Source organism: Mugil cephalus, chromosome 7 (genome assembly GCF_022458985.1).
Source record: "Mugil cephalus isolate CIBA_MC_2020 chromosome 7, CIBA_Mcephalus_1.1, whole genome shotgun sequence".
NCBI classification, from domain to species: domain Eukaryota; kingdom Metazoa; phylum Chordata; class Actinopteri; order Mugiliformes; family Mugilidae; genus Mugil; species Mugil cephalus.
The window spans coordinates 21578542-21604838 of NC_061776.1; the positions used below are offsets into that span (position 1 = coordinate 21578542).

The 26297-nt window shown below is 41.9% G+C and overlaps 2 protein-coding genes across 3 annotated transcripts; one reads left to right on the forward strand and one right to left on the reverse strand.

The window, feature by feature from the left end:
- Window positions 1-197: 197 nt before the first annotated feature.
- LOC125010121 (KN motif and ankyrin repeat domain-containing protein 4-like) lies at window positions 198-12646 on the reverse strand. 2 transcript variants are annotated; one of them, XM_047588493.1, is made up of 10 exons: window positions 12217-12646; window positions 7719-7788; window positions 6135-7631; window positions 4683-4758; window positions 3708-4028; window positions 3488-3572; window positions 2746-2965; window positions 2514-2656; window positions 1845-2045; window positions 198-844 (listed from the first exon to the last, which is right to left on the reverse strand). In XM_047588493.1, exons 2-10 carry the CDS (start codon window positions 7735-7737, stop codon window positions 752-754), a joined length of 2655 nt encoding a protein of 884 aa, XP_047444449.1. In that variant the 5' UTR covers window positions 7738-7788; window positions 12217-12646; the 3' UTR covers window positions 198-751. The 2 variants fall into 2 exon arrangements, with proteins under 2 accessions (XP_047444449.1, XP_047444448.1); XM_047588492.1 differs by having other exon boundaries at window positions 12212-12646.
- A 7573-nt stretch (window positions 12647-20219) lies between these two features.
- On the forward strand, window positions 20220-26170 carry LOC125011426 (angiopoietin-related protein 3-like). The gene is made up of 7 exons (XM_047590643.1): window positions 20220-20790; window positions 20984-21094; window positions 21698-21815; window positions 22046-22159; window positions 24250-24345; window positions 24550-24822; window positions 24936-26170. Exons 1-7 carry the CDS (start codon window positions 20284-20286, stop codon window positions 25139-25141), a joined length of 1425 nt encoding a protein of 474 aa, XP_047446599.1. The 5' UTR covers window positions 20220-20283; the 3' UTR covers window positions 25142-26170.
- The last annotated feature ends 127 nt before the right edge of the window (window positions 26171-26297 follow it).

Here is a 26297-nt window from a genome sequence, read left to right on the forward strand (position 1 = left end):
TTTTTTAGAATTCCAGATTTACGTCTGCAGTCGTTTGTTGTGCTTGATTTGTCTGGCGTTACAGATGGTGCAGTGGAAGAGCTGTGCCACCTGCTGGTCAGGTTACTTACTACAGCGACTAAGTGGATGAATGAGCTTTCAATGCTGCCTGCTCAAGAGCGTGTTCATTAAAAACAGAGTGTGTACACATCAGTAAATTACTAGTGAGTCAAACAGGTTGGTTTATTGGCACCGTTAATTTCCTAAAATTTGACTGGCATGCAGCATGGGACGAGTCTTTTGCAAGCATTTTATTTTGAAAGGCACTTTGTTGCAGCAAAACTCTTGTAAACTCTAAGTTTCCCTTAAAAACAAATAGATATTTTTTTTAAGCACAAACCTTTAGATATGTTTAACAGTAATGTGATCAATACAACAAACAGATCATAATAAATATTTTCTCAGTTGCATAGTTTGTAGAGTTAAGCTGCGACTTGGATGTGCAAAGATCAGAGATAACTATGAACATCAACAAAAACGATAGAAAACATATTCACTCTTTAGTGCACCATCGACCGTGGCGCCATCTCACACCCATCTAAGCTTTGCCTCACTCTACTGATGATGTAGAATCCACATCTAAAGCTAATGCTCATGCAGAAGTCCAGAATACAGTACATCACGAAAGAAGCGATTCAGCCTGCGTATGAAAGTGTTGTAGACAGAAAAGGCCATGCGTGAGGAGGTCTGCAGATCTTCTAGTTTCCCAGGTCTACAGAGCTCGAGCTTTAGCGTGGGCCTTTAGCAAAGCCGCTGTGTCCGTGTGGGAACCTTGCATGGCGACAGAGAGTGCAGTTTGACCTCGCTGGAAGACGGGAGTGAAAACAAAACAAGAAATTAGGAGGACGGCGCCTACCATCTGTCAATCACTCAGACGGAAACATCTCAACAATTGTTGGGTGGATTGTTTTGTTCGGCTGAATTGGAGGTCCACAGATGGTGGATCCCACTGACTCTTCCTCTGGCGCACCGCCACTGATTTACAGTCACTAAGCTGATGTGGAGAGCACAGTAAACATCATCGTTGCTTCACATCGGTATGTCGCAATCGTTCAATCATTTCGATAATGTTAGCATGTGGCTCAAAACACCACTGTGGCCTCATGAAGCCTTGGATTGCTGCTGGCATGTCTTTGGAATTTTATTATAAGAAGAGGTGCATTTTCCCATTGTAAGGTAAATGGGTTAAGTATTAATTTCATCAGAGATTAATTAGTCTAATTAATCTGGATTTATGTCAAGGTGAGACATGGTTTACAGTCAAAGTAGGATGCCTGTGGCTGATGGTATTTTCGTATTATTAAAGACCACTTTAAAAGGCACCATCAAAAGCTCGAGATACATTCACTTCCGCTCCTCCGCTCGCTGCCATGCTTCCACTTGCTCCATACTGGTAGATACGGTACTGTTAGCAGATTGGCTCATCACAGCTCAGGGAGATTTGACTTCCTTGATTAATCCTGGGGAAGCTTCTATCCAGACTGAATTAGTCCACCCACGTCCACGCAGCGTGAGTCAGAACATAAGCTTTCATACATCTAAGCTGCCTTTTGTGGTCAGTTTTTGTGAATACAAATGTCCATGTGTCATATTTTTTAAGAAATATAACAGGCGTTCACAAAACCGATAGAGGTTGAGTCATATGAACTCCCACAATGCTTTTTTACTGAATATGCCGCCTGTATGAACGTGTTTATTTGTATCTTCGGTGAAAATGAATGATTCCTCCACTCTGTATCTAACAGGTTTACCTGCTTAGAGGTTTATATCAGATGTTCCATGGGAAGTGTTAGCGGCAGCGTTACCTTGTCAGTCAGCATGAGGTCACACTGGCTTCTCTCCAGCAGCAGCCTCGCGATGTGTGTGTGGCCCCTCTCAGATGCGAACATCAGGGCCGTCGTTCCCTGCATGTCCTGAATGTTGGCGTCCGCCCCGCAGCTCAGCAGCAGGCGAACCATCACAACTCGGCCGTGCCTCACTGCCAAGTGCAGAGCTGTTTGGCCCGTCTGTGCGTAGGGACAGAGAGAGAGACGATAAAAAAGTGATGGAGAGTTGGTGGAAATAAGTATGTCTCCAGCCTCTTTGGGGATGTTTAAAGGAACACTGCAGCAATTTAGCATCGCGCTTTCCAAACAGTTACATCGATAAGGCAAAATAATAAATGAAAACCTAAATTTAAGCAGCAGCGGATGAGACTTTTAGTTGACCCCAAAATACTGTGACTCAGTGCTGGATCCTACATTTCTATTAATGTTTCTCATGTGCCCTCTCGGCCTGCTAAATGGATTTGTAATATTAATAATGTGAAATATTTTCAACCCAGATCAACACAGAAGGGATTATACAACCATTTTCATTTATTTCCATGTCTAAAAATAATGAAGGATGTGCAGGATCTTTTGTGTTGGAACTGTTCATCCTCACTGTCATGTCATTTACCTTTCTGTTACATTTATTCACAGTGGTTGTTTTACCTGGCTGGAGCGAACGTTAATGTTGCCCAGCTCCATTAATTTGCGGACAACCTCCATCCCACCGGGCCCATCGGGGGTTGTCAGTGAGGCCAGCATCACTGGTGTGTAGCCAGAGTTGTTCTGAACATTCACATCGCTCACACCTATGATGAAGACAAGATGTCAGAGTTTTCAGTGCTTGCAAACCACACATTCCCGTTGTGGAATATCTCTTGTAACGCGACACTATTACCTGTGTCCAGCAGCAGGCTGACGATGCTGTAGTTGCAGTGGGATACGCTGTAATGCAGCACTGTGTTGCCGTTGTCGTCTGCCAGGTTGACCAGGAAGGCCAGCAGAGAGGGCGTTGCCTTCTTGACTTCTTTCAGGTACGCAGCCACCCTGCTGGCCACAGACACCTCTTCTGCTGCCGCACTGAACCAGTGCTGGAACAACACGACCAGGGCTTTCCTCTGCACAACACATGGGTTGTTAAGAGAGATATTGACGACATTAATGAGAAGAATTCCCTCTACGTGTGTTACATTTGAAAGCAGTGTTAACCAAAGTGTGGGACATGATCTGGCTCAACATATTGTCACTGTATAAAGTGGATGTAATGACAATTTTATTTGTTTTTATTTTATTGCCACAAAACAGCATTCATATGTTGTATTGTGTCCAGTATTCACTCTCTGTGAAGCTCTGTTTTGTTCTCAACCATCAAATATCTGATGTCCCTGCCATATACAAATCGATGTCAGTTTATTTAAACATTTTCACTGATTGATCATAAGAAGGAAGTTGGTGCCAGCTGTCAATCCAAAGCAAGGTGCTAGAAATGCTTAATAGATCTGAGGGTTATTACAAACTACATCGACTCCTGCTATTATTGTTAAGATTCAGCTTTAAGAAAAATCTAATTTAGAAAATTGAAAATTAGCAGATTCAACATGAAATATATTTATTTGATTGAAAGGACCAAGACAGCTTACCATATCATCATTGGGGTTATCCATGTTGTCCATGTGGTCTTTGAGGAAGTGACAAGCAGTGATAAAATCTGCACTGACTGACTCTCTATAAGAAAAAACAAACAATATATTACTATGAGATCAAATTTAAAAAACAAATGAAAACAGGAGCCATTCCCTGACTACTACAATTACATTTTGAAAACAGACACTGATAAGGTGTTTGTTGTGGCCCTCTCACCTGCCCCTGGTGATTGATTCTGAGCCAGAATTCCCCTCCATCTGTTCTCCTGGGGGCCACGCTTTCAACTTGGCACTTTTCTCTCGAACGTCAGCTCCCACAGACGCTACGCTTCCATCTGTCTGTTCCGATCCTGTTCCTACTGATATCATCAGACTGTCTGGACCCGTTTGCCTCTTCCCCTCCGTCCCCCTTTTCTCTGGGTTCGGACCCACCCGGGCAGCTGCCATCTCCCTGGGGCCAGTGTTGCGCTCCGGACCATGAACACTCTGGTTAACACTGTCCTGACCAACCAGATTTCCACTTGCAGCAATTTTCCATCTTTAGAGAAATGAAAGTAAATGGAAATGCTATCCAGCTGTATGTCGGTAAATGTTCTCGATGGATTCTGCGCTGATTTACAGGGTGTATTTGTCTGATTAAGTTGTGGAGGAGGTCAGTGAACTGCCAAAAAAATGAGACTTAAACTAAATTTTCTTAAATGCCTGAAAAGCTCTTTCTCTTTGATTAGATTCACAACATTACAAATTGATATAATTGCTGGTGAAACTTTGTCTCCACAGTGTCTAAGTCGGCTCATTTAGCAACAAGACAAATGTTTTTGGAAGAGAGTTTAAAAGCATTACTGATGTTATATGATCAAGGATACTTCTAATGGAATCTGGGAATTAAAGAACCAATCACAACAAATTAAATGTGATACTGAGCCAGAAAGTACATATTTCTTTTTTTTTTTTTTTTTTTCTGGCTGTTGTTTAAAGGATGAAACTGTGACTATGTTTTGCTCAGGCGGAGTAGGAGTCACCACTTCTTCAACTTGACAGCATTAGAGGGAGTGGCATTCGTCTTTCAGTCTTAAATCACAATGTTTTTCTCGGTCAGGACTATGCAGCAGTAGCTTACAGAACCTCCAGTTACGTAACCAGTAATCATAACTTTTAAGGTTGCTGAAGTCAGCTAGAGTTATTTACTAACCCTTCATTAACACCCTCAGAATGAAGGCTTTTTGACGTCCGGGCACATCCGTCTGTCTCTGGGATGGATTCAGGGGCTGCATGGATGACAAACACAAAGGAGGTGACGGAATATGAGATGAACAACATTACATCCACATGGTCGGTCGGTCGGTCTGGTGAATCTATGGAAATGCTTACAGTTCTGTATCTAGATTCAACCAAGTCATCCAACTGTGAAATAAAAATTATTCTGTTTACTTTAACAATAACTTGGACTTGCTGACAAGATTACTGTATGAGGTGAAATTACATTCCTAACTAAATGTTGAATATGAGGTTTGACAGGTTTCCACTTTGGTTGTAAATGTAAAATGTTTGATTTTAAAGATTACAAATATGACCTGTAATATGCAAGGAATAACTTTTTAACATGCCCACATCTGCAACCCAAAGCACACTGAAACTAGCACGGTTGGTAACTAATGAAGCTCCACGGAATTATAACTAATCAGCTATTTAATTTAAATCAAATGAAAACTTCACTTGCAAGAACAAAATGGTGGTGTTAAGAAATGACGGTAGTTCTTGCCTGCAGGTTATTATTTTCTGCTTCTTATACTGTATAGGGATGGCCGATAATATTGGCCAACCGATAATATTTTTAGCCTATTTTTGTAATATCGGTTCATACCGTTATCGGTTTTACCACCGATAATGAAAACAGATAACATAATACCCGGGTTGTGCTGCTGCGTGCTCCTGCTGCTGTTGCTTGTGGGGTCCTGAGACATTAACCGGCGCGCAGTTGATGACCTTATCAAACCGAATTAGGAATTTGGACAATATAGGCTATCGGATATCGGTAAAAAGTCAATATCGGACATCTCTATTCTTTTATAGCCTGTGCAGTTATTTTGTTTGTTTTCCTTTCTTTTTTTTACATGTTCGAAATAAACTAAACTAAAAAAATATACATATTTTGCAGCTTCCAGTGCAGCCAGCGGATAGCCACATAAAATATAATAGATGTCCAGGGTAAGTCTAGATATCTAGTTTGTGGCGAGACTGATTGCCATCTGAACTTGTGAGAAATAATATGGAGTTGAATGACTGCTGATACACCAGACAGTGGCTTTATTTAAGGTAGGTCCCTGACTGTCCCAAAGTAATTGCTTGGCAAAAGTCTATGACAGGTTGTTCTGCCTCTTTTGCTCTGTGCAAAAACCGTTTACCTGCATGAAACTAAAGCCTTCCTGATTGTTCAGTACCACTCTGACTATAGAGCAAAAACAAGAAATCTTCTACCATAAAACTCCTCTAGTTTTCCCACAGATTCTGCATATTCATATAAAGAAATCAGTGTGGAGAAATTAGACTTATTTTATTATTTGTGTCTGTTGCAGTGCTGCCAGATAGCTGGACTGATGTTATTTCATCACCATAATACCCAACAGTCTGTGAAATACAATACCTCCATGTTTAACTTTCCCTCCATCACCGTGTCCGTACTGTTTGTAGTTGGATGCGAGGATGCCAACAAGCCCCATCATCTCCTGCTGCAGAGAGTTGACTTTGGGATCTGGGTGCTTTAGGGGTTTACCCACTTCAGCTGATTCAGTCCCTGCACACAAACATTCCCACTGCTGCTCCAAGAGACTCTTGATCTTCTTTATGTGGTGGAAGACCACCGCTGTGTCTGTAGCCTCATCTGAATCAGCAGGTTCCACAGGCATTAGTGGACTTCTCTCTGTGGATTTTGAACTGAAGACCGAGTCCTGCTCCCGACGTCTTTGACCATTTGTGGTAACAGTTCCCGTGCTGATGAAGGAGGACACTTGATTATGAGCTTGTTCAGTGGGTCTTACCACACTCTCATCTCCATCCTGATCCACAACCACCCGCTCTGCACGGACCCACACAGCAGGATTTCTGATAAGCTGCTCTATCTTCTCGTCTTTTCTCCTGCTCTCGTCCTGCTGCTCTCTCAGCATCCCTAATGCTCTCTGGAGCTCCAGGCCAGTCTCATGGAGCTTCTGCTCAAGTACAGCTACTTTGGCCTGCAGGGAGGTCACCGTCAGCAGCTCGTCCAGATCTGTACTTGTCCTCCACTCATGTGTCGAATTTGATTCATCTTGGAACGTGACACTGGGAAACATGACGTGACTTTCATGCCGAGGCCTCTTGGTGTCCACTTTGCTGTAATAAGAGTCTGTGGTTCCATTCATTGAGGAGTGATGAATATGCTGACTCAAGCCAAGACGAAGCCTTTCCCTTTCCTCCTGGAGGATACAGATCTGTGCCTTCAGCTCTGGAATGACCCTCATCTCATTCTCCAGCTCCCCAACACGTTCAAGGGCCTCAGTCAGGCGCCTCAACAGCCCCGAGGAGTCCTGTGGGCGAGGGCTGTCTGGAGAGTAGAAGACGTCCTCACATGAGGTGTTTCTTCCTTCGAGGTAATCCCTCGAGCTCCGCAGGCTCCCAGCATCATCTGTGGACTCCGACCCCTGTCTTAGTAACACTGTGAGAGGCAGACTGGAGGCACGGAGGAGATGAGGTCTGATGTGTTCCCCAAGAGGTTGCTCATCAAACTCCTTGATTCTGGCCTCCATCTCTGCCAGAGACTGTAGCCCTGTGGGAGAGAGGGGCCGCCTGTGATTTAATGCCCAAGATGTGTAGCCATGATGATGAGCATCTGACACACGAGACCTGGGGCCAAGGGCTCCAGTGGATCCCCAGGGGCTCGGGCGGTAGCCACACCCAGAAGGGTTGAGGTTCCTGGGTAGAGTGCTTGCACGGGGTCCCTTGCTTCTGCGCTGAATTGGAACTCTTTTGATGGTGTTCCCTTTCTCGATGTCGTCGACATATTTCAAGAAGTCCAGGTCGAGTCGGAAACCATAAGGAGTTTCCACTGAGTATGGGGGCTTCCCTTTAATTCCATTCTCAGCTGTTTTATGAGATGAGAGATTACCTGTAAACATTAAAACAATAACTGTTATTTCATTGCATATAAATGTCTGATGACGTGAAAGTTTGACATGTTGAAAGCGTCTTTTACCGTTTTGCCTTTCCATCATTTCTTCTCTTCAGTTCCTCAGCTCGTTGTTATCTGGTTGGACCTTTGGTATCTGAGAAAGAAACCAACAGAGAAACAGGCACCTGAATGAGGTCATCAGCACAAGCAGCACATTTTTACAAGTGGCAGAAGTGATTATTACGTTGTTGTACGATATAATGAGCGTGCCCTTGTTGCCGAGCTAGAGAAAAAATTAGTTTTGGCACCAACCTTCTCTTGAGCTTTAGTTGTGGCACTTTTGAGACTTAATTTTATGACCAGATGGAAAAGCAATAACACTTGTTTTGTACTCCATTCACAATTTCCCTCTTGTTCTCTCACCCACACATAGTGAAAAGGTACAGAAATCCATTGCTTTCTCTCTTTTCATTTCCCAAAGATTTCTGTTTTTCTTACACTCCCGCTGCTTCATTTCTTCCAAGCACCATGAAGCTATTATTCAACAGTGGAAGCCCTGATCTTCACTTGATTACAGCCCTGCCATCCAGGAAGAGAGCTGAAAATAGCTTGAGACTGTTTAGCCCTGAAGCTACGGCCAGCACTGCAAAATATACTCCTACAGGCATAAATACAGACAACCATTGTTTCTGACTCACAATTTTCCTCTCCTCTTGCTCTCCATGTGCCTCCTACAAGGTCTGCAGTCCTCTTTCAGATCCTTGGTTTACTTCACTGGACTCTCTCTGCCTTGCTTTTCCTCTGTTATGCTTCTCTTTAAATATTCCAGTACGTGTAGCATACAGTTGAACTGTCCTTTAATGCTAACTCTTCCTTCTTTATGGTGTCATTACTTCTGCTCCCTCTTACAGTGTTCCCCACTTTTAGTTGTCACCGCTTCCCTCTTCCCATGTTTCCCCTCCCCTGCCCTCCCCTCCCCTCTGTCCTGACCACCAGCCTCGGCGGCAGCTTGCTGTCCTCTTGAGGCACCACAGCCACCAAGCCACAGCCCCAAACAATGTCAGCTATGCAGTAAACAGACAAACACCACCAAATGGCCCGGCTGGGAATTATGACTTCCATCATTCACTCTCTCTGCTGATGGCCAGCAATAAACAGAAACATAGTAATTGCAGATTACAGATAAAGAGGTGTGCATTTTGGCACGCTAAGACTTCAATGTGGAGACATGTTCGCCTTAGGCATACATGCATATTTACAGCGAGCGCTTACGAGCATGACAGTCTAGAACAGAGGTCTTTAATGTTTTTCAGGCCAAGGGCCCCCAAACTGATTTGTGTGCAATTGTGTTTCATATTAAACTGGCCTCGTGTCATGTATAAATGTACCTTGTTATTGTTCATTCAGTAATAACCTATTCAAATAATAAACATTCATACACTCAAAGATGAAAGATGAATGAATGAAAGATTACATCCTCTGCCTCCATTTATCCATTCACTACAATACATTGGAATCATGTTAAGTTTTATTTAAAAACGTTTTAATCTGAAAACATAAAAGAAGAATGTGAGAAACTGTTGAATTAACCAAGTTCATCTATTTATATTCAAGTTCACAATCCCCTGCACTCCTGCAGGACTTTGTTACTTAAAATGATAATATATATATATATATATATACATATATATATATATATAATATATATATATATATATATATATATATATATATATATATATATATATATATATATATATATATATTAGGAAATGGCAGGAAGTGGGTACTCTTTCATGACTAAGAAGGACTTGTATATAGAAGGAATTGTTTGTTTAGTTCTGTAACCCTCACAGAAATCTGATCAGCGTGTTACTGATACAGTACGAATACTGTTCTGCCAGTGGAGTTTTATGATGTGAAGAATCTTTCAGCACTTAGTCCAACAAGTCTAATTTTAGCCAATGCACGTGGGCAAGAACCTAAAGTACATGTCAAGCAAGTAGACCTGAGTATGTTTTCACTTTTGCAACCAATCGAAGATCGTTTACTGTGTCTGGTAAACAGACAGACCAGGAGGCAAAGAACAATCTTTTCCATAAAGCTAGAGAGGCATTCGTTTTGGGAAATGAGCCTTTCTACTCTGTCAATCAGCTGTGGACTACAATGCACCTGTTGCTGCAGACATCTCAGTCAGTCTCTGTTGGTTCAGTCATGCAGTTCAGAGAGTGGGCAGCTGGCTCAAATTCAGCACTTCACAATTGTTTTTTGAAGTAAGCTCAAACACATACTCAATACCAGCAGTCTTAACCCTGTATTTATTTGAAGTCTGTGTATTCAAGCATGTCAGATGTCAGTAAATGTAGAGACCAAAGACAATAGAATTAACCTAATATGAAGACTGGAAGCAGGTTAACCACTAGCATAGATTAACTTTTGGGAAGGCAATTCTTTATGCTAAGCTAAGTCAATGCTTCATAACTGAGACATACTAGAGTTCCATCTTTTCAGCTAACTCTAAAGTGAATATTTACCAGAATGACAATGTTTATGTCGACAATGTTTTGTGAAATGTCAAATAACCACAGCTAATCAAACCGCCTGAAATTCAGAAACTTGAAGAGAATTTATTTCCAGCCTTCTGACAAACAAAGTGAGATTCAAAATGCTTCCTGTCACCCACAAGCCCTCCATTTCTTTTGTATAAATATAGGCCCATACTTTTCCTTCTGACCAGGTTACCACAGAGGAAACAATATAGCAGAGTTAGGGTTAGGCAATTCCCAGGAGCCGCTGCCTAATTCCCTCCACATTTCCGTGGCACAAGTTTTAATTGTCCGTGCTCAGAGCAGCAGGCCCACCTCACAGGAAACCTAAGAAATGAAACGTAGAAGGCTCGCCTTACCCCAAACAGGCCCCAGCCAAACGGCAGCGCAGGCTACAATACTGTTGTCTCTGCGCAGCCAGTTTCATTTATTTGAGTTCCGTTCATCTTTCTGCTCCCACAACAGCTGCTATCCTCCTCTGGTTAAATGTGTCCCTTCTCACACAGACCTTAAGGCTCTCCCTGCATCAGCATTGACCTCATAATCACAACATGCCTATCCACAGAATTCTTTACCAGAGCCACAAATTAAATCTGCGCTCATGACACAGGGTCGACCTCAAGGTCTTGCAATGATGAAGACAAAGGTCTCATTTTGTTTTAATTTATTAATTTGAGATTGTAACAATGGAGATTTTGTTCATAGTTGGCAAGACACGATGCATTGTTCATCTTCAGCTTTAAGAGCGGCAGCATCAGGTATTGTATTCACTGCTTGGAAATGTTGCATTCGTGGGGTCCATAGGATATTCCCTGAGGATTCCCCGTCAGTGTGAACTGACTTGTTAACCCATTAAACTAATATGAAGAACAAAATAAAGACTGGCATTAGATGCACCTACTCCCAGACTTGCTGCAGATGTAGAATCAGTCCACACAGTGTTTTATGTTTGGGTATTTATGGCTTCACATGGGTTTCCAGAGATATTGCCACACATGTGTTCTGTGTTTGGAATGATGCACTTTTTTTAAAACACTATTTGGTAGATGCCAGAGTTCTATAATTTGATTAAAAAAAAAAAAATCAAATCTTTGACTTTCACTGCCTTTACATTGAGATTCACGATATCTCCACTTTGCTACGTGTCTTTTCTTCTTTCTCACGGCCCCTCTACCCGTTCAGGATCTATACCGTTTGTCTGCATGTTGTGTCTATGTTCTGTTCCCGGAAAAATCCTTCCACTCTTCCACTTTTTGGCTGTACAGTCTGTGGTTTTTCCAGCGCATAACTCAAAACCTCGTCTTCTGTTAGGAGTTGATTTAAGAACCACAGCCAACTCTTTGGACTCGGGCTCCCTTTTCTCCCCCCTTTTGCTGTATCTGTCTCACATTTTTCACTCACTGTCTCCATAAAGATTTCCTAGAAATCCCCCAGGTTCTGTGATCCTTTTTCAAGTTTGTATGTTTTTTTGTCTCAGGACTTTTGGACCGCTGGAGTTGCCCTGGTACCATTCCAACAGCAACACAGTCAATGTGGCATCCAAAGCCTCGCTGCATGGTATGTGGAGCCAAAGCTCACGGGATAAAACAGCTGCCAAGGGCTTCACACAAGGAAGAAAGCTATGGTATGTGAACACGGTAAAGCTGAAATAGAAGGTTTGTTGCCTACATGTGTGTTTACAAGCACGCATGTGTTTGTGTCAGCGCAAATTCACTTAACTGCAACGTGTCTAAACACATATATATATATAAAAATATATATGTCATAAAATGTCAGTGTAATTCAACATTTAATCTTTAAAAGTAGTTGTCCGGAAACTCTGATTAGTATTCAAGCTAAGCCCAGAAGTCCACTCCACACAAATTGTTAAATCACTTTACAGTCAAAAGCTTGTCTGACTCTGAGTTTAGATCAGTCAGTCACTGATCGAAGATGTTCAAGGTCAGCACCGCAGCTTTGATTATTACTATCCAGTCCAACAATCTCCCTCTGCCTGAGGGGGTATGCGAAGAATATTATATCAAAGCTTACCTTACATGTTCAGCAGTTTCCCCCTCAACTTTGTCTTGCTGATTTGAGAGTGGGTTTGCCACGGTCCTTTTCAGTCTGCCCTCAGCTAGGTCAGTCTCCTGAAGAGGCAGGGAGGCGCTGTCAGGGAGAGTGGCATGCCACGGGTCTTTGGTAAATGCCAGCGTGCATCCCATGCCATAACAGAAGCTGGGTTTGCTTGTGTGTAAAAAAGAGCAATGAGGGAGGAGGAGTTTGTGGACATGCCTTCCTACGGTGCCTCCTTCCCAAAGAGACTGACAAGTGGGAGGCTAGACACGCAGAAACACACCCACTCCTTCCGACAGCGCCCAGTAGTGGTTTAGATGTGTGGCCGGCTAGGAAGGACAGCAGCTGTTCTAGGACCCCAGTGACAACATGTCAAAGTTTGAGGCATGTGGTAAGAAATAAGAGAAAGTATCAGAGTCACCTTACTGTTTTCCATCCTTAGTCATCGGTGACCATGTAGCTTCCCAAACCGCCCTCATCTAGAATGTGAAACTCTACCCAGTGTTATGCGGTCTGTGTCCTCTATGATCAAGTAAACAGGGGAGAGTGCAGAGGGCTCTGTGCCATCCATGGGGGTTAATTCTCTCCGTGCATACCTACCGTTCTTTATGGCTCCTCTTTCAGCCTGTTACCAGCATCCTCCTCTGGGGCACCCCCACCATGCCAGGAAAGCTGTACCTCAGCTCTCTGTAAGTGCAGTGGACCATAGAAAAAGTGGTTGCCTCCACTTTACAGCCAACTCTGCTGGGTAAAAACTGTAAATCAATCTGTTGACCACTTTAATAAAAAATAAATAAATACATAAAAATGTAAAGATGTTAAGTCTTTATACTGTCATGTCCCCTGGTAAAAATACAGCCTTGAGATCTCTCAAATTTGTTCTTCCAGTTGGGCAAAGTTACAACTATCCAGAAAAATATCTGACTATTTGGAGCCAGAATAACATAATAAGTTATACAGACTTTTTCCCCCTTGAAACCGTGCCTCAACCATGGTGCAAAGAAATTGGGTACAACGATTCATCATGGTGTCCAGAGGGTGTCATCGGATGCCTCTGATTGATCTACAGATTTTGTACACTGAACAGGCATAACATTATGACCGCACCTTTCTTCTATTGTGTAGGTCTCCCTTGTGGCTCCAAACCAAGTGTGACTCATCAGAGAATGGACATGGGTCTCCTGAGGGTGTCCTGTGGTGTCTGGTAACAGGATATTGTTAGTGGGAGTCTTTGGGTCCTATGGGTTGAGGGGAGGGGTCTCTGTGGATTATCCCACAAATACTTGATCAGTTTGGGATCTAGTGAACAACTCGTGCTGTTCTTCATGTTTTTTAGTTGATCCTAAACTGTTTCTGTGTGTGTGTGTGTGTCTGTGTCAGGCTGCATCCTGCTGGGGATAACTGCTGCCATCAAGGAGTGTCATTGCTATGGGGTGGTGGTGTCTGGTCTGGTCTAGGTGGATGGTACATGTCTAAGTAACATCCACATGAATGCCAGCATGTCATAATTTATAGATTATCCACTGAAATATCTCTAGATTTATCTGATAAATTTGCACAAGATTTTGTCACAGATATCCATGATAGCCACAGGACTGATTGTCACAATAACATTATCTCCACTGGCACCGTGACACGGGTAAATAAAATTTGTCTACAAATACATGCTATGCTTTTTCACCATAAGACTCCTAAAGACCTGTGTGGAGGTCTCAGGTGGTCAACATCTTGGAAGTGTCTGCCTTCAACCAACTCCAAATTCAAAGCTGGGCAAAGAGGCGAAGCCTGACTAGAGCTGAGGCAGGCGGGTGATGTCTAGGCAAACGGCTAACACTCTGAGAGCTCAGCCTCCTGTTGCTCAAAGCAGCCCTCTACTCAATTATGAATAACTTTAAGCCTCAATCATCAGGTGGAGGCTCGTGTCTACACCCAAATGCAATACACAGAGAGGCATGTGATCTGAGTTTTTTCCTGAAATTTATTGGAAGAAGTTCAGAGCGATGAAAATACTTTTTTTTCCAGAGTAAAGAACATCCAGAATTTCCAAGTCGGAGCAGCAGGTAAAAATTAGGCTTCAGGTTTACGAAGAGTAGACGGCTTGAACGCGTCCACCAGCAGGTGTCATGGTGGGGTAGAAGGCCAGTAGTTGTAGTTGAATCAGAATCATCAGCAGGGCCCCATATCTGACTCCACTCCATTTGTAGGATAAGGTGGAGGGCATGACATTGATAGTTAAAGGACTCCATACAGTTATCATTAAAGGCGTAAATTAGCTACAGAGACCAGGTTGTAAACTTGTTTATTTATTCAGCAACCACACTGGGAACCACACTGGCATGTTGACATTGTCTCTATGACAATTTTACCATGTTGATGTTAGTATTCAGCTCAAAGCACCATTTCCTCTTAATTAGACATCACAAAACCGCATGCATGGCAGTAGATTCTCTATTGATGTTCCTTTCCTTTCGAGTCTGTTTGCTTTATATTTTATGTTTACAGTTCATCTCTCTTTTTTCTCTCCATCTTTCCAGTCGGTGCGACTGAGTTAATCTCCTCAGGCCAAGAGAACTGTGATTCTCATCATATACAGCCCACAGTATAAACTTGAGCCTAAATAAAGCTGAGAGCAAAACAAACTGGGCGACACTCGTGATGCAGCAACCACTGCCTCGTGCCCCGCCATGCATGGAAAAGGAATTAGCAGGAATTAGCAGGAAACACTCCTTTTCCATTACCCAAGCAGACAACAGACTGCGAAAGGGATTGTGGTTTGACTAGAGGGAGCGAAAGGGGAAAAAAGTCTTTATTGGACCAAATGACTGCTTATGGACTGACCACATACTGCACGAAACTTGGCCAACGTGCAAAAATGTACTCGGAGACAGTTTCAGAGAACGATTTGGAGTTGCATCATATCTGTGGGGCATACACTCACTTTGTAATTTACTTCAAATATTAGTTGAAAAATGAGCTGTTAATCGTTAACTTGTGCAAATAGATGTTTTGGGACCACAAAGGGAAATGCATAAGGCATGAGGCCTTCTGGCTGCAGGGTATTCAGTTTCCTCCCATTTGACTGTTATTGCTGCCTCCTGGTGGAAAGTATAGCCAAGAGGTAGGCCCTTCCTGTAGAACCAATCATGTGATGATGTCAGAGGCTGTAAATTGTTTAGTCCTGCCGATTATTCAAATAATATTCAAAAGCAATATCGATAAAAGAGCAACCGGAATAACACAAAAAAATGGAAAGTAGTTCAGACCACCTTAACATGTGTGTCTGTTGTATAAGAGTGACTTGTGGTCAGGGGAGATGCAGGTTGTCCTCGGGTTGTCAGGTAACACAGATCAATGAAGCGAAACCAATCAGTTGTCTAGAAGGCCTCAGATTGTTGACAGCTATGGTTGTTTAAAATGAAAGTTGCATAAGTGCAATAAAAGCAGCTGGAATTCATCTGAATCCATGCACAAAGATCTGACCTTTGAACAAATAAGTAAACAATGGTCTGAAATGATTTGAACTGTTACCTGTTTTTAGGAGCTGTCAAAGGCAAAACAAATAAAGCTAGAGCAGACTCACTGTATGGACTGGTTTTTGATCTAAATTTAGACATGAGATTGAAGACTAAGGCTTTAGGGTATTCAGCCCAGTTCTCTGGCTAGCTCTGTGCAAATACGCACTGACAGATGCATAACTCTCTTGTTGACTCTTAATGAGATAATCTATAAAAATAACAGGCCATTGACCACCTGCATGACAGTGACCTTCTCGCTGAGCGGGACAAGCCGGATGGTTCCGACAGCCGTGCAGAAATGAAACCAGATTAAGTATCCACAGCTATGCGACAAGCCCTGTTAGTCTGTAAGGCCACGTCTCCGTCAGGCAAAGTGTTGCTGGCAGATAAATGTTAGCACATCTTAATACTGCGTTTTAGCATACTAATATTTGCTAATTAGTATTTGGTGGCTAGACGGCAACAGCTGAAGACAATGGAAGGGAAATAAATTTAGCAGCTGGTGGTGCTAGAGGAAACGTTGGGGGATAAACAGTGTCAACTGGATTTATCTTGTGCTGTGAAACATTAAATTTCATCATAATCCATCGAGTAATTTTGGGAATATTCATTTCAGTCTGGAAGTGATAGATTAACTGTCTGACTGCTGCTCCTAAAGGCATGCCACTCGACTGACTGACTGACTGATAAACATGATCCAGGAATACATTATCCAGGGGGTTGAGGTGCAGTTGACAAAGAGTGTAAACAATCATTCATGAACTCAGCGTTCCATCTTCAATCCTAAACATACAGTGCATGAGAATGATGGACACTGACTTGGGTAATCTTCTTTGTCTCATGCACCCTCTCAGATGTTTAATAATTGCATCTACACATTGTACCTTTCAGAGCCCCTGGCTGATATCTGTGTACACACTCTACAACCATTATGTAGGAGGTTAACATTTAACAGACAGGCGGTTGAGGTGGTGTGCAAAAGCAGTGTAAGAGTCAGAAGAGTAGTGTTACAGACATACAGGTCAATGTGCAGGTCATTTCATTTGGTTCAGTTCTATTTATCATAACATACTGTAAGTTATCAACTGAGAGAGAACTCAATGCAGTTTATCTCTGAGTTAAATAAGCAAAATAAGTAAAAGAGAATAATTTTCTATATATGCAGTGGTGTGAAAAAGTGTTGGCCTCCTTCCTGATTTCTGACTGTTTTGTATGTTTGTCACACATAAATGATTCAGATCATCAAACTAATTTAAATATAAGACAAAGATAACACAATTAAACACAAATGCAGTTTTAAATGAAGGTTTTTATTATTGAGGTGGGAAAAAAATCCAAACCTACTGTACGTGGCCCTGTGTGAAAAAGTATTCGACCCCCTGTTACAACTTAACTTAACTGGGTGGATTATAAGATTTTTGCTAAGATTTTGGCCTTAAGTCTTCAGTAGATTCTCCCAGGGATCATTTCATGAGATCAAACAGGCTTCATGTTGGGGAGACACTCATTCCACAGCACCAGGAGACTCCTAAACATCCTGAATATGCCCAGCTCCAGCACCCCCGAGGTAGTGGTACCTCTGGATGATGAGAAGGCTTTTGACAGGGTTGAGTGGGAGTTTCTTTTTGAGGTGATGGAAAGATTTGGTCTTTATTTCATCGGTAAAGTTGTTCACATTCATCCCCAGTGGCATCTGTACAGACAAATAATGAGTTCTCACCTTCTTTTCAACTTTACTGCAGCACAAGACAAGGGTGTCCACTGTCCCCTTTATCGTTTGTCATAGCCATTGAGCCTTTGGCCATCTGTCTAAGATCTGAAGAGAAAATTGAGGCCATTCTACATCAAGGAACAATACACAAGCTGTCGCTGTATGCAGGCAGCCGACTTACAGCTTATGTTTTCAGTCCTTCTACATCACTCCCTGTAATTTTAAAAATTACGTAAAACACTTTTAAAAGTGAAAACTTTTTTCTCTTTGCTTAAAAATGTTGAGGAAGACTTAAACAGATGGTCTACTTTTCCCCCCTCCCTAGCTGGCTTGATCAACCTAATCAAAATTACTACTCTCAAAAAGTTCCTTTACCTATTTCAACATGTCCCTGTATTCATTTCAAAGACATTTGTTGCCAAAGTAGTGAGTACTTAAGACTTATTCCACTAATTATAGATTGTCCAAGATCTGTCCTAATGTTGCAGATGCTTGTTCTAGATGCAGACAGTCTACAACAGACCGTATTCACATGTTCGGGTCATGTCCAAACGTAGCAGACTTTTGGTTTAAGTATTTGACACCACATGGTTTACCGTTCTGGAGTGAACCCACATCCTCTTTCTGCCCTTCTTGTATACTACACGGCAACTTTCTAACAGCTGAAGCATAACATTCCTTAGTCTTCTGCACCCTGCTCGTCAGGCGCTTGATCCTGCTTAATTGGAAGCAGGCCTCGCCTCTGTCCTATCACAGATGGATTAAGGAAGTACCATATAATCTAAAATTGGAGAGGCTTAGATTTTCTCTTGGAGGCTCCTTGAAGAAATTTGATAAGACTTGGAACCCTTTGCTCTCCATTATAGACTCAGTAGACATTGTATCTGATGAGTCAGACTCCTCCAGATTTTCAGTGTAACTAGATGGATAGACCAAATCAATCAGGCTCAGACCGAATAAACCACATAGCAACTACTTAAACTACTCAGCTGTCTTTACCTTTCTTAGTGTGTTTCTTCTTTAGCCACATTTTGGGACCTGGTTGTGACGCCAGGTATATCACCGTTTCTCTAGCCTCACCCAGGTTTAATTACTGCCACGCTGGTTCTAAACCAAGAAATCACTTAAATAGGACCTGCCTGACAAAATGAAGCAGACCAAAAGATCCTCACAAGGTAGACATAATGCCGAGATCCAAGAAATTCAGGAACAAATGAGAAAGAGAGTTACTGAGATCTATCAGTTTGGAAAAGGTTACAAACTAATTTCTAAAGATTTGGGACTTCAGCAAACCACAGTGGGAACTATTATCCAAAATAATGGAAAATGATGGAAATAATGGAACCGTGGCGAACCTTTCCGGGACTAAAATTACCCCAAGAGCTCAGCAACGACTCATCTAAGAGGTCACAAAACACCCCACAACAACATGGCCTGCATGGAAGAGTTCCAAGATCAAGACCAAAACCACTGCTGAGAAAAACAGAAAATAAAGGCTCTTCTCAGTTTGGGCAGAAAATGTCTTGATGATCTACAAGACTTTTGGGAAAATACTGAATAGACAAAAGAGATAAAATTTTAACTTTTTGGGAGGTGTGTGTCCCATTAAATCTGATGTAAAACTAACAAAGCATTTCAGAAAAGAACATCATCCCAACAGTAAAATCTGGTGGTGTTAGTGTGATGGTCTAGGGCTGTTTTGCTGCTTCAGGACCTTGAAGACTTGCTGTGACAAATGGACCCATGAATTCCGCTGTCTATCAAAAAAATCCTGAAGGAGAATGTCAAGCCATCTGTTCCTGACCTCAAGCTGAATGTGTGGATTTTGTTTACCGTTAATAATATAAACCTTCACCTTCAAAACTGCATGCAAACAACCAGAAAGGGGGCCAACAATTTTTCACATAACTGTTTGTAATAAAGTGTACTAAACCACATGGTGCCCTTCCCAGCAGTTCAGCTTCTGTTAAAAGACAGAAACCCAAAAAATGTCTTTTGAGTGAGCACTATTGAATATAAAATCTGTCACTACAGGGGATAAGATAATTCTCCCTCTTGTCGAAAACAACATGTTGAATGACATAGACTTTTTGTTGATTTTTACATGCTGCACACTGTCATTGTTGAACAACAATTGTTTGTGGCATGATGTGTATCCATTAATTGCAACTACAAAGCATTAAGGTCATTTTTTTTCTGTACCAATCCGATATGGAAACTGGGTCATATCTTCCTGTTTAAACTCAAACCAACACTACAATGACAATAACAGAAGACCAGCCGTATCCGGAGCTCAGGTAACTACAGGTCAGTTGAAGACACAGTGTCACGCTGTCCTGTCTCAGTGGAAAACATCCTTAGAGAGAATAAATGTAGCTGGATAGGCATCAGTTTGAGGCTTAACAAAGCTGCAGTGACAAATTATTTTCTCCACTTCAAACTGTTGTGTGCCTTTTTTTTTTTTTTTTTTTGCATTAGGTTGATCATATTTAATGAGAAAAATATATATATTTTACAAGGATTACTGACTATGTGATGGTGTAATCTGTTGTAATTTGATCGTTGGCTAAATGTTTCAATAATGATGACAATATCAAGATTGCCCATTAAAACTGACTTGAAGTTAAAGTTTAACCAGTGCTCAACAGTCAGCTCAATAGGAGGAAACTGCATCCTGTATATGGACATGGGTTAATCATTGATCTGATTCTAGACAGAATAAAAAGCTGTGGATCTTCACCCAGAAGCGCTTTTTTGAGTTGCAGAGGGAGGTGAGGGCCAGATGTTACCTTGGCGATTTCAACAAGCAACACGACAACAACATGAGAATGACAATAGCTTTTTTAATGTTTGCCCTGGCTGCTGCCTGTGCCCCTGCCCTATGTGCCAAAGAAGAGAATCCAGTCCAGCAGCCAGACGCACCGGTTGAAACCCGGTCCCGCTTTGCTGCTCTGGATGACGTGCGCCTGCTGGCCAACGGCCTCCTCCAGTTGGGTCAGAGCCTGCGGGATTTCGTGCAAAAAACTAAGGGACAAATAAATGACATCCTCCAGAAGCTCAACATCTTCGACCGCTCTTTCTACCAGCTGGCCGTGATGGCCAGTGAGATCAAGGAGGAGGAGGAGGAGCTGAAGAAGACCACCGTGGTACTGAAGGCCAACACTCAGGAGATCAAGGGCCTGTCTGAGACGATCAACTCCAAGATGGACAACATCCTGCAGGAGAGGAGTGAGCTCTACAGCAAGGTGGAGGGCCTGGAGGAGAAGCTGCGTACCCTGTCACATGGCCTGGTGACGAGCGAGCAAGCAGCAGAGATCAGTAGCCTGAGGGTGAGTGACCTATGGTTAGATGGAAAACTTTGATGTGGTTAAAGGGGCCGAGAAGGCTCACTTACATTATGCAACAACTAAAATCTTTTTCTTTTTTTTTAGTGACATCATTAAGTGTTCCCAAATTTGTGTGCTATGTACAATATTAGCAGTGAACTATTTTTTAACAGTTCCGACTGTGTTCCCTGATCAGGAGGTGATCCGCAGCCAGGAGCAGAGCATCACAGAGCTGCTGAAGTCTGTGACTGAACAAAGCGACCAGCTCAACTACCAAAGGACGAAGATCAAGACTCTGGAGGAAAAGGTGGATGAGGTTTTATTGCATTCTGTTGTTGTATAATTTGATTGATGGACAAACATAGATGTCAAACATTCATAACAGATGGCCGGGTTTTTTCCAAAGATATAAAAAGACATTCCACCCCTATAACTTTCATACAGTCCCTTACTTAAACCAAATTTGAAGTTTCACCCACGTGGACCTTTTGGTTCACTGCTATGCAAAAGTCACTTTTTTCTGGGAAATTACTTTGAAGATTACTTTGCCTGTTTTCTCTCTCTCTTTTTTTTTTTGAGTTATGAGCTGTCAAGATGACTATTTGTGCCGGTTGAAAGAAACTTAAATGGAGTCATGGAGCTGTATTATGGAATAGAGATTTTAAATATATGCAAGGTACTGTCTTGATAAAAGAGCTGTCCATATATTTAATAACCTTAGCCAGTGGCTCAGTGCTGAAAACATTTGGATGTTCCTTGGTGCCTAGAGCATAAAAGAAATCTTCAAAAAAGTTTCTACTTTTGCTGAATCACATCCTACAAAACCATTGCTGAGTGGAATTCCTTCTCAGTACTGAAGTGTGAGTATTGTGTCTCCAAGCTAAGGTGTTTCCCTCACAATGTTCCACAGCTTATAGCCAACATGTTGGCCCAGGAGACCATGGAGAAGATCCCAGAAAGCTCCAACACAGAAGCACCAACACTCACTCCCTATCTGACCTCTGGCTCCAACAGCGCCGCAACGACGAGTAAGACGGATAAAAAAGAAGGATGTCAATATTTATAGTTTATGAAAGTGTCCAGCAAATTTTCAGAAATATTCTGCCTCACATTCAGAAAGTTTCAGATCGTTCCAGTATTTGCACAGTGTCAGTGTTTCATGTATAAGTGTACATTAGTTTTTTTACTATTGTGCAGCTAAACATTATCCAGGACAGTCTCACATTAACCACTGCATGTGTTGTCATTTCTAAAACAGATCTGCCATCAGACTGCAGCCAGCTGTTCAACCGTGGGGAGAGAGTCAGCAGAGTCTATGCTATCAGACCTGATGGATCAGCTCCCTTCATGGCTTTTTGTGATATGAGTTCAGGTAATGCAAGTCTTCAGGTTATTTGAATGTTTAAAAAAAAAAAAAATAATTGAAGTTAAATTAATTTAGATTTTTAGCAATATTTATATTTAAATCTTGTATATTTTGAATAGAGCTGTAATACTTTTATCTAATTGTGGCAGTAAAAACTGGAAAAATGAGTGGTAGTTACAGATGTAGCACTGGATTACGTGCTACATCATTTCTCAGACAAGGCAATTTGAATCCTTTGCATAAACTGTTCACTAATCATGAAATCCCATATATGAGGAATGGTGTTGGAACTAATGATTCTCTTAATTTATTATTGCTAATTGGCCTGTTATTTTCCTGATAAATAAGTTATGGGTTAGCCCAGAAATATTAAAATGCACTGAAAAACATTAATCATAGTTTCACACAGGAGCATCTTCATATTATTTAAATAATTTATCTTTTACGATACACTCGCATGTAGGAAAAGGACAAGCAGCACATACTCATACGTGGTGGAAAAAAGTTTTCGGCTCAAATATCATAATGAAATATTTGTGGACGAATGTTTTTTGTGTTTCAAAAGGTGTGGCTGCATTAGACAGAAAAATACAAATTATATTTATTTTGTTTATGTTTACAAGAAAAACTAACAAAACTATATTCTTGACTGTTTCAATATGTCCGTTCTCAACATTGTCGGGATCAAAGTCATCAAATAACAGAGAATGTGTTCAAAATTGAACAAAAAATAAATAAATCATCACATCATCCAGTTAATATTTAGTAGTCTTGCAGTAGAGCTCTAATCCTGGCTGGCATGTTCCCCACGAGCCTTTCACACTGTTCAAGGGCAATCTTGTCCCATTCTTCTTGAATTACCACTTTTAATTCCTTCACATTCTTTTGTTTGCGCTTTGAAACAGACCTTGTCATAATTTGCCAAAGATTTTCAATGGGACTCATGTCTGGTGCTCCTGCAGCCAGGTTCTACTGGCCCTTGATGTGTGGCAAGGGGCATTATCTTGTTGAAACATCCAGTTTGGACCTCAAGGGAATAGGGCACGTGCAGAAGGGAGCATGTGGCTTGGAGAATGGCTCAATATTTGGCAGAGTTCAATGTGCCATCAAGATGACCAACACCAGCTGCACTCATGCATTCCCAAACCATGATACTGCCTCCACCATTTTTGACAGTAGGTACTGTACGTACTGGAGACAATGCTTGGCCTGGCCCTCTGTGTACCCTCACATTAGCAGGAGGAAGATAAAGCTGGAAACTGGACTCATCTGACCACAGAATCTTCTTCCAACTCATGACTGTCCAGTTCTTGTGTGCTTGGGCTCAACAGCGCCAGGCTAACCTCTGTCTCTCATTGAGCAGGGGCTCCTTAACAGCCTTGTAGGACCTTAATGATCTAAAAGTCGACCATGTATAGTGCAGGTGGAACACTGGACACCAGTTTGGTTTGACCAATGCTGTTGGAGCTCCTGTGATGTCATTCAGCGGTTTTACCTGCACATGCAGATCTTGATGTGGTCATTGCTTGCTAAAGAAACCTTTGGACGCCCAGATCTTGGTTTGTCTTCCAAGCTGTTGGTTCATCTGTACTTCCTGGTGATCTGACAGCAGCTGTATTCTTCCTGGCTGAGAATCTGTATCTTTAAGCATGTTCCCTCCGTTAGGTTTCTTGTTTTAGCCATTTTTGTCTCTGAAGAACTTTCAAATGTATTGGTTTTATATAGACACAAAGCACCGCAACAGAAAAATGTGTCTTTTAATAAAAAGGACGGTCTTCATTAGTGGATCACTGGAACCAAAATGAGCTAATACTCAAAATTTCTTTTTTATTTTTATGGAACCAATCAATCACTGCAAGTTTTTAATGGCTTTTTAAGGATTTATTTATTACATCTGTGACTGTAATAAAAGAAATTGCACTTGAAGATCCAAGAGTGATTCTTAATGCAATATTTCACAAGATATTTCAGTGCAAACTTTTTTCCACTACTATCACAGGCTGGAAACATCCCTGATATAAATACAACTATTTCATGTGAATTTGTAGGGGATCATTTTTAAAAGTTATCCACCTTTTCTGTGTTACTGCATTTAGACTTTGGAGAAACCGTTATCCAGCGAAGGAGGGAGGGTTCAGTGAACTTTGATCAAACCTGGGACAAGTATGAAAATGGTTTTGGAGATTTTCAAGGTGAGAGATTCTCTGCATAACTGTTACTAACATCTAATGTTGGAAAAAGAATTTTCAGCAACCAAATTCCACAGTGGTTTAAAATCATGATGATAAGGTCTTTGTGAAAACAGAATGCCTTCACTTCTGCATGAAACTTATCCTGCTTCTTAAACTCTGTCAACTCTCAGCTCTGTGTGATCTCTCTCTCTCTTTTACATGCAGGAGAGTTTTGGCTGGGTCTCAGGAAGATCCACTCTCTATCCTCTCAGGGCAACTCTGTCCTTCACATCCAGCTGGAAGATTGGAAACAGGACCGTCACTCCATTGAATACAGATTTCACCTTGGTGGTCCAGACAGCAACTACACCATTCACCTCACGCATCTGTCTGGGAATCTGCCCGACCCTATGAGCAACCACACTGACATGATGTTTTCCACCAAGGACAGAGACAACGACAAGAACCAGGACTCCAGCTGTGCCCAACAGCAAGCAGGTGCAGCAGATGTAGCATCCATGTGTTGCTCCCACATGATGCAAATAGCAGAACTAATGAGTGCTTTTCATCCAGCGTCAGCAGTGCAACATGTAATTTCTGTCATCTTCTAGGTGGATGGTGGTTCAACGCCTGTGGCGACACCAACCTGAACGGGAGGTACTTCCACGTGAGACCGAAGGGGCGCTCAGAGCGCAGAAGAGGGATCCAGTTGAAGTCGGGCCGCAAGGCAGCTTACTCCCTCAAATTCACCCAGATCTCTGTCCGTACTGTAGCCTCCCCCACAACAGCTTCCTCTGAGTCAGGTGTCTTACTCTGATCCAGCACCAGCTTTCCACAGTAAATACTCTCAGTACAAACTAGCTTTAAACAATGGCCTCTTCAGGAAAGCCTTGGAAGTGCTTCATGTGGGCAGCTGTGGTTTCAGAAGACATGGGCAGAGGGGATGATTTTCCCAGTAGACTATTCCGCCACATAGGACATTAACAAGTGAAAGTCCTAAGAATGAGTTACTCCTTGTGGTTTCTAATATATTACTACATACTGTAAAATCAATGCAAATACAATGAGCTCATTGTGTGATCCTCACATCATGGCATAAAATATATCACCATCACTCACTGAAAGGTCAAAGGTTTTGGAGGAGAAATTCAAACAGACAGCCATATGCACCAATTTAACGTTGGGCCACTATTTCCGAAAAACTAAGCTGAAACGGAGGCTACATGGTCTGTTGCAGGGTCTGTACCATCTAGCTAGGAAGGGGTAAGGTTGACACCACCCACACATGATCTTCTCCACATGTCCAACAGCCCACCAGTCAGTCAGAAGTGAAAAAGCTACTTGGATGAGTGGTGAAATGTATTCAAGAAAGCCAACAAGTCCAGCTGCCTTTGTTACAGCTTTGTTTTTTTGAATATACAGTGACCTGGATGATGTGGAACCCTCGTAGATATGTTGGGCCACTCAGCTTCTCAGTGTAATGTTTCCCAACATTTGGGCCTGGACTATGAGAAGAGGTCATGAGGTATAGCTAGTGCTTCAGGAAGACAATACCAAGATAACAATAAGTAGATAACATATTCCTCTACTTTACATAGCATACAGACTTTTCTATAATTGGTTCTTTATTTGTAAAATGTAGTTTAGATGATTAATGATGATGATTAATTTTCTGGTTAGTGCATTTCACTTCACAATCTGGATTTGTGGGTAAAACAATGGACATCAGAGGCAAAAGGCAACTAACGCTGGGAACCGCTGGTATCACTAACACTCTTGACTTTCTTTGTTCTCAGTTTGAATATATTTTACATATTTTATTTAATAAAAGTATGATTACTGTTGGTATGTTGTTACGTAATCCTTTTCTTCAAACAGCAATTGTTACGGTTTGTTATTGTGGGACATACATTGTTTGTTGTTCTGCCACTGGTCAGGCAGACCGTGTCTTTTCATCCTTGAGCTAAAAACAC